The sequence below is a fragment of the Monodon monoceros genome, unplaced genomic scaffold (assembly GCF_005190385.1).
Source record: "Monodon monoceros isolate NGI ecotype Baffin Bay Population unplaced genomic scaffold, NGI_Narwhal_1 Super_Scaffold_4, whole genome shotgun sequence".
Lineage (NCBI taxonomy): Eukaryota > Metazoa > Chordata > Mammalia > Artiodactyla > Monodontidae > Monodon > Monodon monoceros.
Window position 1 is genome coordinate 13,911,699 of NW_021703781.1, and position 12,552 is coordinate 13,924,250.

The 12,552-nt window shown below is 32.6% G+C and overlaps 1 protein-coding gene across 1 annotated transcript in view; it reads right to left on the reverse strand.

The window, feature by feature from the left end:
* Positions 1-5,203: 5,203 nt before the first annotated feature.
* RTKN2 (rhotekin 2) overlaps positions 5,204-12,552 on the reverse strand; it is a 76,870-nt gene continuing 69,521 nt past the window's right edge. Inside the window, exons 10-12 of the mRNA XM_029200874.1 lie at positions 11,445-11,610; positions 7,216-7,323; positions 5,204-5,739 (exon numbers count right to left, since the gene is read on the reverse strand). Of these exons, the coding sequence (XP_029056707.1) occupies positions 5,204-5,739; positions 7,216-7,323; positions 11,445-11,610 (810 nt within the window). The remainder of the gene's footprint in view (positions 5,740-7,215; positions 7,324-11,444; positions 11,611-12,552) is intronic.

A 12,552-nucleotide genomic window follows, 5' to 3' on the forward strand; every position in this document is an offset into this window, starting at 1 on the left:
AGGCAAAGAGAGGACAGCATAAGAAATGAAGAGCAAGTAGAAACAGCACAGATTGTTGAGACAACGTCCAAAAGATGAGAGCCATAAGAGGAAAGCGCCTAGAAGGGTATGGCAGTTGAAGCCGGGTTGTGATGTTTCCTGTGAACTGTGGAAAGAGGTTTGGACTTTGACTCTGCTAGCACTGGCAGCACATTTTAAAGGAATCTTTTAAAATTAATTGAAAATATCTGGATTGAAGATTTGACAGGGTACATGTATGTATATGTATGTATACACTCTACTTTTATATGTAATAAATATAAAACATATGTTTTAATACTTAAGGTGAATAGATGGATAACTCTTGATACTTTTTCTCCCCTTTAAGGTAAAACGAAAATTGCTGCAACTAATTAAGTTGAAAATATGTTTCTCAGTTGGCTAAATTCAACAAAAATATATCCATTCACACACACAAAAAATTGTCTTCTTTTGAGTAAACAAAAATAAAATATATCTTGATACAACACTCAGAAAAGTATTCATTTTCAGCAAAATGATCTATTTGGATATCTTGCAACATGTTTATGATACAGCATAATTATGTATATATAAGATCTTTTCAATCTATCTCTCCTTTAGTAGTTACATTAAGAGATTACCACATCTCTCAAAGCAAATTGCTGCAATTTAAAACACAATTTTACCAAGATTTGGAATGACTTTGCCTATCAAACGTGCCAGGATTGGTATTTTTTCCTATCTTGAGATAAATAAAAATGTTAATATTTCTTTAATAGTTAAATTTATGTTATTGGAAACTTAAGGTATTTTGCTTCTGTGAGCACATTGATTAGCAGTCCTCTCTCCTTAGAGAAAGGGACGTTTCTTCTAAAAAGGAATGTTAAATATTTCCGGTCACACTACAGATTTAGAAGTAAAATGCTGAAATAATATATTTGAGCCAGGATTGCTCATTTCTCTCCCTCTTCCCTGAGGTGCTCCATGGGAATAAATTAAGTACTGAGGGAGGTGCATTAAAATGAGTCTCCTTGTGGCTAACAGCAACTGAGTATCCTAGGTCCCTAGTTTATTATAAGAGTAACTTAAGCTCTGGGGAAATTATGCACCACTAACCTAAAAACTAAGGATACTTCAATGGATTTTCAGAAGAATACAGTGTAAGAGGATTATATACAACATTGTAATAAAAGTAAGTTATACCAAGGCTTGTGAATATTAGTCTTACAATAATTAGCACCAGCTGCTGGGTAGTATGTCTTTCTCTGTTTAACCTGATTTCACAACACTGTTTACTTCTACCAGGCTATAGCCCAGAGGGGGTACCTAAAGGAAAAATCTAGAAAATGCTTTCATGAATCACTTCTTCTAAAATATAGAAGTTTTAATCACATGACCTTGGCTTCCTTATCAATCTCTAATACTTAAAAATATATATATATGTATCCATGATATAATACTTTCTAATCCAGAAGCTTGACCCGCATTTAATTAAAAAATAAAAATTATAAACAATGCCAATGATATAAGTATGTCATAGAAAATAACATATCTGACCATATTTTCAACTGAAGTCTCGTCTCTTAAAAATTCAAAGGGGCTCCCCTGGTGGCGCAGTGGTTGAGAGTCTGCCTGCCGATGCAGGGGACACGGGTTTGTGCCCCGGTCCGGGAAGAAAAATCAAAGGTAACACTTTTCTAGTATTAACTTAGAATATGCATGATACAGAATAAACCATTTTTATTATAACTATTATTAGCAATGAAGCAGTTACACATAAACATGTAAACATTTACAAATAATAATGTCTTTGAAATGTAAATGCAAAAAGTCAACTCTATCTACATTATAGTTTAAGACTAATAGAACACCAAAGACAACTATGAGAATATAAATGGTCATCAGTTAAAGTTTAATTACTGCTCAATAATTCACTCTTTAAAAAGACAATGAGTTTTGATAAATTCTAACCACAGGGACAGATATTTTTCCTGCCAAAACACTTCTCTTGCTCATGGTGCAGCATTCTATCTCTGTCTAGTATGGTTGTTCCTCGTTCAAGGTAACACAGGTGATTACATTCAAATGGCATTTAACATAAACTGCACCAAACTGCCCTATAATTTCATTTTGTACTGAATTAATTAACTTCTCAGTAGGTGGCTGAGGAGCTGAACATAAGCCTAAAGAAATACTTGACTGCTTACCTACCTTACATGAACTGTCTCTAAATCAAGGAAGCTTCCATTTTAATAAACAGTACCCGGTAAAATACATTTAGTAGGAACCTAAAGGGTAAAGATAAGGCATTTATAATAAATGGATTTAGTTTTCCACATACATGCACGTCCATTTAAAAGAAGTCAGGGGGGCACTGCAGAGAGTTAGGGAGGATTTAACAAAACTAACCACGAGTTGGCATGTCTGATATTTTTAAAGACTGTTTACCTTAGGAGGTGTGCATTTATAGTAACAAAATGCTTTCTTTGTCCTTGCAAGATGTTTAAATAAAAAGCTCATTACTTTGTAGCAATTAAAATACTATCTTAATGATGTTTTAAGTAATTTATATCCCAGAGCTTGAAATGTAATTTTCTAAGATATTATTATCAGATCATCTGAATTATAATAAAATACCTATTCTTTCTATTATGTATCTCCAATTATAACATTATTATCAAGATCTGACAGCTAACTCCTTGTTTCAAGTTTATTAGTCTTCATATATCAAGAAACAAATGAAAAGGACAAACAAGGAATGTAAAAAGCCAGCTCATAAAAAGCTGAAATGTTTTTATTACATGGTATATTTTTCTCTTTCATAAACTTCCGGTTTAGGAAATGAGAAAACAAATAGTTCTTTTGACAAACTCCTTGACAAAGTGTTTAACTCAGTATTTTTAGATTTTTGTTTAACTGTGGAAGGAAGGGAGAGGGAGGGAGGGAAGGAGGGAAGGATCCTTAACTTTTTATTATACCTTTCGAGGGGAGTGGAGAGTGGGGAGAACTAACATCTAATGAGTACCATGTCAAAAGAAGTACAGCTGAAGACTACAGTCGGATTTTAAAGGCTTTGTAACATACAGTAAGATGGGACCCCAGAAACAGCCTAAATAATTTTGGGGGGAGGTGGTCCTTGGTCAGGCTTCGCCTAAATGTTTCTAGGAAGATGGGCTTCAGGCTTGTTTCAAAGTGCCCCCTAAGGGCACAACTGCTAGGTAATTTCTCTAAGAACAAATTCTGTTTCCTGTACAACTTAGATCCTTCTTGATATAATACGCATAAGGAGAAACGACAAGCATATAATTTAGAAGTTTTAACACTGGTTTGTTCTAAGGAAGGCTTTAACTAAAAAAAAACAAAAAAACAAGAATGCTTAGATGCCAGTTTCAGAAACAATTTTTCCTGCAGCATCTTCTAGCTCAATAATTTAGTGGCAACGACAGTTAAAATGCTGTCAAAAACAGCAGTGAGGTTTAAAAAATAAACAAAAATAATATCCATTAGATTTTTAATGTCATTTACTGAATCGGCAATCACAACTGAGATTTACGAGAGCCTTCTAGTTAGAAAAAACAAATTAATCCTACCTTTTTAGGTTTTCATACACTTGATTGTCTCTAAATTCTATCAGGCAAGCATATAGGATTTCCTTCTCATCAAATGCTATGTCTATCCTGGTGTCGCCAGTCACAAGAGACCTTTTGTATCATTACTCCCTTGAGTCCCAATTCTTACTAGGAGTCCTGGGTAAACACAAAAGTAACCTGGCAGTTACATCATTCTACATAAATAAAAAAAGACTCTGCTATCTAAAAATAATGAAAGGCTCCATTTAAATTAATGTTATTTTTTGTCAAGTGTTCATTTTACTTTAACATAATGTAGTTCCGATCCAAATAAGAGTTCTTACAAGCTTTAAAAAGATCTCTAGAGATTATACACAGGGCAGTAATTTAATTCTTATATTTTCATTTGTTGCAATGACATTTAGGGTTCAGTGTGAATTGAAATTTTTAGTGCTGTTGCTGACACCTTAAGGAAACTGTTTTATTTTACTTGGAAATTCTGATTAGATTTTTAAAAATTGTCTAGCTGTTGTTTACAAGAAGCATAATTACTAAGAAAATGGATTTTTTAGTTCCTTTGAGGTATTCATTCTGTTGCTATTTATTCATCACTTGATTTCATAATCTTGTTTGTGTCACTATGATTAGTTGCTATGGAAATTACCTCCTATGGAAATGATTCCAATGTCATTATTGAAAGAGTATGACTTTTAATGACAAATATCAGTAGCAGACATGAACCCTTACTAGAAAAAGGAAATCTAATTAAAAATTTTTAGGTGGATTAATTCTGAAAATTATTATCATGGCCAACTTTTCTGATATTTTGAATCGGCCACGTGCTTTTTAAATAAGTACTGAATGAATCTTAAGGTGTTAATCAGCTACTCACTTCCCCAAATGCCAATGTCACAATAGAAATTAGTACCATGCATAGAAAAGTGGAAGTAAAGTACATTTCATCTACCTGTTCCTTAAACTAAAAAATGTTTTGCTTTACTTATGAGAGTCAATGTCAACAGGATTTCAGGGGTCATCAAGGAAACAACTTTGAACAGCACATTACATATTCCCTTCAAAAATGAAGAATTTAATATTCAAAAATGTATCTCAGGAATCTGAAAGGTCACTGAGTTAACTAGTGAGTTAAACAATAGATGAGAGCCAGTGGACCATTAGATGAGAATTCCAGAATGCTAAGAAGAAATTTTCTTGGGTGGATTCTATAATTTGTGGTTTGAATAAAACTTTTGAAACATTCCATTAGTATTAAAATCCTCACAATGAGAATATGGCTCTTATTTAACACATTTTAAATTACTAGACAATCCCTCCCCAAAGAAATTTTAATGCTTTCTTCTGCCTAGTGCTTGTTCACTGCCTGGTACTAACTTAGGAATAAATTAACCCTTCCAATAACTGGGATATTGTCTAGAAACTGCCTCCTGCACTCTGCTAGAGAAATCCATTTCTTCATTATAAAACATTTTTTTTACAACTAATAGCTTATTAATTATTGATGTAAATCACTGTCATATTTACCTACATAATTACATATTACTACATCTATAGTGCTTCTGAATTAAGCCTCACAGTTACAGATTTTGTTAAATGTCTTAGACATTAAGGGTTTTCTACACGTGTGCCTGCAACCATGATCTAGGGTCCAAAATGTCTTTGATAGATTTCTGCCGTGGAGCTGGCACTGGCTTGGCTTCAAAATTGGTTCTAGTGTCTGTGTGCTCACCATCAGTTAAACTATTTTTCCTGGCAGGAAGAAGTTTTCGAGGAGCAGCCATTGGTTTCTGTAAGTGATGCATTAGGGTCGATAATTTGGTATCCAAAGGTGAGGTCTGAGATACACTTGTCTTTTCCCAGTTGTCCTTAACCAATTGATCTGTGTTGCTCTGTGTTTTTAAGCTGAATGTAGCTTTACCAGAAGGAGGAAGGGGAGCTCGTCTCTTTTTCCCTTTCCCATCATGTAACTGCTTGCTTGCAGGAGATAATACCTTTTTCTTGATGACAACTTGGTGATTACCATCAAAGAGTGTGGCCCAAGGAGGTGGTGAGGATTCTTCATGCTGACCAATAAGGAACTCTCCATTTGTCTGTTCAATTTTTTTTTGTATTATATCAGTTAAACTTTCAAGTTTTATAGGTGAATCAATGCCTGTAATAATTTTAAGAAAAAATACATGGAAAAAAATTCAAAAGCAGTATATGCTTTGCCCAAGAAAGTTATTACAATATGTTACCTAAAAATAGTTATCAAAAACAGACTAGGATAAGCAAGTTTTTTTTTTTTTAATGTGTTTACTTGTAAAAATAACCGAACTAATGGAACCAAAAAATAAGGAGATCGGGCTTCCCTGGTGGCACAGTGGTTGAGAGTCCGCCTGCCGATGCAGGGGACACAGGTTCGTGCGGCGGTCCGGGAAGATCCCACATGCCGTGGAGCGGCTGGGTCCGTGAGCCATGGCCGCTGAGCCTGCGCGTCCGGAGCCTGTGCTCCACAACGGGAGAGGCCACAACAGTGAGAGGCCCGCGTACCACAAAAATAAATAAATAAAAAAATAAGGAGATCATGTACTGTGCACTGCACACACACACACACACACACACACACACACACACACACACACTTAAAGATATTCCTAAACAAATGTGTAAAATCCAGCTTTCAAAGGAGTGGAGCTACATCAGAATTTTTTTGAATTCTGCAGGTTAAGTATTTATAAAATATCTTTTGTTGGATTTAAAATCTATTCTGACTTCTAGGTAAGAGTGGATTCCCTTTTATAAAACCCTGATATGTAAACTAGGAAAATGTAACTGGATTAGTATTCTTTCCTGTAGACCAGCAGTCTCTGTAATAGGGGAAAAATCCAAAACAAAAAACCCATGGAAACAGAGTGAAGCCTTAATACCATTTTGGTTATGATCCTTGGGAAAAATAGAACACAGATAAACGTCTATTACATGATATACTCAAATGTGTAAACTCAAATGTTTCATTTTAAATCCAACATTTTAAGGTATATGTAAGTGCAGGGACACTGGTGGAAAAATACACCAGAATTTAGCTCTGACTTGTGCTTATTCACAACACTATTCACTGAGGCAATCCCACAAAGACAAATAACCTTCAAAGTGTGGGAAAATGGAATATTAATGAGTCTAGAAATTTAAAATTTTCCTAAGTATTAAACTTAACCAATTTTTTGGCCTGAGATGAAAGGGTCCATTTATTAATATTCATTTATCAATGCTACTTTAAAACAAATTTAATAAAATATGGAAAAAAATTACTGAACATAATTATATTTTAGAATCTCAAGTTTACACTTCAGAATTTTCATCAGCTACTTAGCTAATATTTATTTTCAGTGCACCCTTATTCATTTTGAAGCCTTAACATTTTTGTTTGATCTTAAGCATTCAAACTATGAAAAATGTGTATTCATTAATTTTGTATTAATTCATCTATTAAACATGAGTTCCTTAGACTATAATCATAGTCTTTTTTCATTCATTTTGACTGTGCCCTGAAAATTTTAGCATTTTAATGTCAACAGAATAAGCTGCTTGAGTAAGGACAATGTTGTTTTTGTTACCCTGCAGCTTAGAAAAGACAAACCCCACTTACTCATATCATGGTAGACTGAGGTTGCCTCTTTTGTCAAGAACAAAGGTGGTTTCCGTGGTGACATACTCTCAATTTTCATAAGTTCTTCACAACAATGCTTCCATTGGCCTAAGAAAGACAGAAAAAGGCACGCTAGTTTAAAACATAAATGTGAAGATGTATATTTAATTTTCAACAGATATTAACACATTTTTTGATTTGAAAAGTAAGTGAATTTATAAAGCATTATCTTAAAGAAGCTATAAAATCCTAGTACTTCCCATGATTTCAAAGTCTAAGTCTAGGCATAAAAGTACTCTATTTTAAATATAAATCTCTATGAACAGATATTAAGCTAAGATCTGTAGGCTATTAAATACTATACTACTTCACTAGATGGTCAATAACTAAAATCTCTATTTACAGCAAAGGTTTGTATAAATTCTCTCATTTTAAATATTAAATAAAAACATCCAGTATTTAAGACAGTTGAAAGGTAAAAATTAACTGAAATATAGTTACCTAGCAGGAAGTAGGAAAAAACGTAAGGAGTTAGTGGTTCTCAAAAATGATTTTAACTTTGAAAATTTTAATTAAGAAATAAGAGTTGCTTATATAAAAATGATCTCTTAAGATGATTATCATGCCCTTTCAAAAATCAGGAAACTAGAAAAATGCTGTATTTTCATTTTAGTTAGGATATATAAAAACCTGTTACTATAAAGACAGATCACTCAAAATTCTAACTGGATCTAATCTGTTTTAGGAAGGACACGTTAAATAAAGCCATTAGGCATTCAGAATAATAATAAAAATACTCTTGAATAAGTTGTTTCAATTAAGTTAAAATTCAAAAGTGTGGACAACATTAATTTTTCTTGTAATTATGTTTTACTATGTTCATCTCAAAATAAAATTCTCAGATTTATTTCTCCTGAGTGGGTGTAAAAAAAATGTAACCTTTCCGTCTTTATTGTGGACCTGCACGCTGGGTAACAGCTGTGCTAGAAACTATGTGTCTATATATTCATTATAAAAGTAAGTTATGGAGGTTTACCATTCTTATATTCTATCTTACATTAGCAGAAAAGTAAATGTAATATACACGTGCCTTTTTATAATGATTTATGATCTATATTTCTCTCATTAATTCTCAACCTCCATATTCAATATCCAACTTATTTTCCATGGCTTAAAAATTAAAGACACTTCATGTTTAGTCAAATTATCTATTTTTGTTGATTTAAGTCTAATTTACTGTCATGTTAATAAGGTAATATATGCATAAATTTAAAATCCACCACCTAATAGTTAAGAAACATAAAAAAACCTTTCAGTATGCTTAGAAACATAAAAAATAGTTAAGAAGCATGAAAAAAACCTTTCAGTATGTTTTATTACAATACTAAGTATAGAATATGGTAAAAATTTCAAAATAACTCACACAGCAATCTATAAAGGGAATAAAATCTTGAGTTTGAGGCTTCAGAGGTTGCCCTGTAGAATTTAAATCTAGTAGGATCTGAGATCTGATAACTTATTCCACCTTTCTACTTTTTTAGATGAATATGTAAAAGCCAGCCTTTCCTTCTTGGGGGCAGGAAAAAAAGGCCTTATCTACTGGGAAAGTAATGAAACACTTTAAACCAGCAAACAATTCTCGGTCAAACCTTAGACAAGTTATGTAGTGCAGTACTTTTTTCTATATTGATAGATGAAAGCTTTTCATTGTTAAACTGATAGCAGAATACTAATCATGTTGAAAACTGGAATATAAAGCCACATTATCCCATGTATTACAGTCATAGGTATAAATGTGGTATGTTCACTGGTCAAGATGTTACAATTAAACATTTACTTTACCAGTAAATAAATTTTACCATGCACAGTTAAATGTAATACTAATATGCTAACATAAAAATAAAGGCCCAATATGAAATATTAAATGGATACATTTTGTTCACATAAAATCTGTATATTGAAGATGTTTCCCACCGTATTTATTGTTACAGTGTTCCCAGTCAAGTTAAGCTGCTTATTTAACTCAGTATTTATATTATTAAATATTTGAAAAAATTTATCTTTGACTCACCATTCCTAGCTCTACCCTATTTGATCGTCCAAAGCAAGTGTCATTCCTCTTTTACATGTTTGTTAGCTCTCCAATATTAAAAATTAGCTATTACCTCCCCCTTGCCTCCCAACCTTCACTCCTTAGGCTGTTCTTCCACAGGCTAAACACACCGAGTTCCATTAGTGTTTTCTCATGATTTCCAGTTATCTCACCCTCACAATTTTATACACTTAAGCTAAGTCAAGTAATTGAAATTTGTTCTAAGTATTAAATTACTGTTACTTTATTCTGCCCTGGATATCTATCCTTTACTTTGTTCTACACATCATATTTCACCTAAGATCATAAGAGGCTACACTTATCACTAGGAGGGTAAAAATTTTAAAGTACAAGTCAATCTTCAGGATAGTATAAACCCTTCCATCTTTGCTTCATACCTTCATATCTTACACAATGAATTCTAAACAGCAAATGTAATAGAATTTATACTTTAAAAATTAGACAGATTGGCAGATTTTATCCCCAAAGCATTAAATACTAAAAAAGTAGCCAGACCTGAGAACCTAATCGTCATCACTTTCTTATTACTTTGACACTATAAAAATGTCATGAGATTCTTATCCCTCTAAGTCCCTCTTTTAGCATGATAAATTATTTTACATAATTTGGGGAATGAAAACATGAGATCATCTAATAGTAGTTGATATCCAGACTATAATATTCTGGCATTTTTACTTTCCTTTACTCCTCCTTCCTGTTTTTGTCCACATAAAAATTATAAAATACCAGAATCATTTCTAAAAGTAACACAGTCTTTTTTATAAGACAGACTCTCTAAATCAGAGCATTTAGGAAAGCGGTTAAAATTTTAGCTGTGATCAGCAAATGAAAGGAAGTTGCTGTCTTTTAAGTTACACACCTAAGATCAGCTGAAATTTTAAAATAAAGAAATGTAGCGCATGCTAATAAGCCTGGAAGAAATATTTAAATATCTACTGAGTGCCAAAGGACAGTATTTAAGGAAAACAAGTTATAAAGAATCCAAGAAAGCCATGCAGAGAGTCCTCTGGTTCCCTGCAATAAACCTGTAACCTTTTCAGGCCTCAATTTTCTCATCTTTAGAGCAGTGGGAAAAAAATTTCTACCTCACTGGGTTGTTATGAAAAATAAATGAAGCCATATGGTATGTGGAAGGTAATCAATAAATTTAGATCCCTTTTCTTCCCCCTCCTCAACCATCAGTGTAATAACTGACCAGGCCATGGATCAGAGAAGGCTTATAAAAATTAATCTGAGGACTGCAGATATTAACTGTTTTTAGAGTTCTCGGTAACAGCTCCTAAAATGTCCTAAAATATCTCCAGGATTATTTCTAGGAGTTGCAGAAGTAACTTCCTATTGTTTGGAAATGGCTCTACTTTTCAGTTCTGTAGAAAAGTATTCTAAAGACATAAAATTCTGATTGAATCTACAGTAGGCTTAGTTTGCTTAGAAACAGCCATTATCAATAGTCTACATCTTCAATATACAATTTTAATATTTTCCTGTTGATAAAATTCCTCCTTAAATTGAGAATATTAGAACTTCACATATTTTACATACTAGGACTCTATTACATTACTATCACATTGTTTTTATAATCCATGCCATTGAACTGTATTATTGAAACTGGAAAACCATATGTGCAGTTAAAAAAAAAAATCTCTTTGGATGATGTCCAAAATGATATAATAATGAATTGAGAGTTAACAGAAGCCTACATAAAAATGAATCTCCTTTTGAACATTTCAATATTTTATGATCATCACTACCCTAGAGAAGTTTTTTACTCCTCATGTAGTTTATTATTCCTTTGATCAAACACACTGCCTTAAGTAGTTTGACCGAATATTTTGAAAAAATGTGGTCTAGTTGTTTTAGAGACCAGAACTTAAAAGTAACAGGTAAGTATACTAGGAATTCAAAGGTATACTATACTATAATCAGTCATGCACTGGGGAAAGATGGAGAGAAAAAAGCATCAATGCACTGATGATATACTACCATTTTATTCAAGAGCATAACAAATTCTTGATACAAGCTATACAATTATAATATAATCTTAATATTTAGATTGCTATGTACATCCCTTCATGCGACATGAATATACTACTAGAAAATCCAAATGTCAACTTACTAAGATCAAAGAGATGCTGCCAGAAGGCTTCCATCCACTTCTGAAGATCTTCTCTGTTGTCAGCTGCAAAAATATGAGTTGTAGCCTGTCCAGCAACAGGGTTGATGACAGAGAAATTATGGATTCTTTTCTTTTTATCCTTATCCATTGCCCGAATTCTGGTTTCCTAAATATTAAGACAAAACTGTTGTTTTACAAGAGACTATTTCTGTAATGATCGAATAAATGTTTTATTGCTTAGCTACCATATTTATACCAGATGTAATTACAATCTTATTGCTGATTGTCTGAAATTTAAAATATGTAATTTTGAGAATTTTCAATATTCAAGCTCATATCTAGAAGGTTATTTTAAAAATGCTTGATATTAAAAATACTGAGTAATATTTCAAAGTATACTACATATAGCACTTATGTTAAATTACATGAGATTAAAACATAGTCTCTGTGTCTATCTCTTAGTTTAAGTAGGAGTTTGCTGTCTTTTATATACGTCTTAAAATTTGCAATAAAACAAGTACAGTATGTTATAACTCTGAGTTATGTTAACTGTGTTTTCAACAGTAATAAAATAGAAGAATCAGTAAAGTATGTTTCTTATTCTAATACTCATGCATAGTATACAGTGTTATCAGTTAAAGCAGTAAAACCATAACTTAATGTTTACTACAGTAAACAATTAGGCTTTCATCATTAACACTTATTTCATATGTAACATTCATTTACAAAGCTCATAGGTAAAGATCCATAAAGTAATATAACCTTTATAATGGTAAAAATTATTTTTTTAAATGATGAATGCAACACTTTACAACAAAGGCAATGGTTTCATACACGGTGATAGTCTAAACCTTTTTTCTGAGTGGTACTAGGTATGACATTGTGTGATCCTTCTTGTGTCTATGTGTAGAAGAGACTATTCCCAAGTCACACACAGGCACTGCTAAGTCACATGATAAGCGAGCAACTACATGTAGTTTCCAAGGAATCGTGGAAAAGAAAGTCTGGAATAGACCTATCTATTAAGCAAAGATAGTGATTTGGCTGCCTGGAAAATGACTGACATGACATTTTCTACAGCAATGCTGTTCGTTAGAAATACAATGTG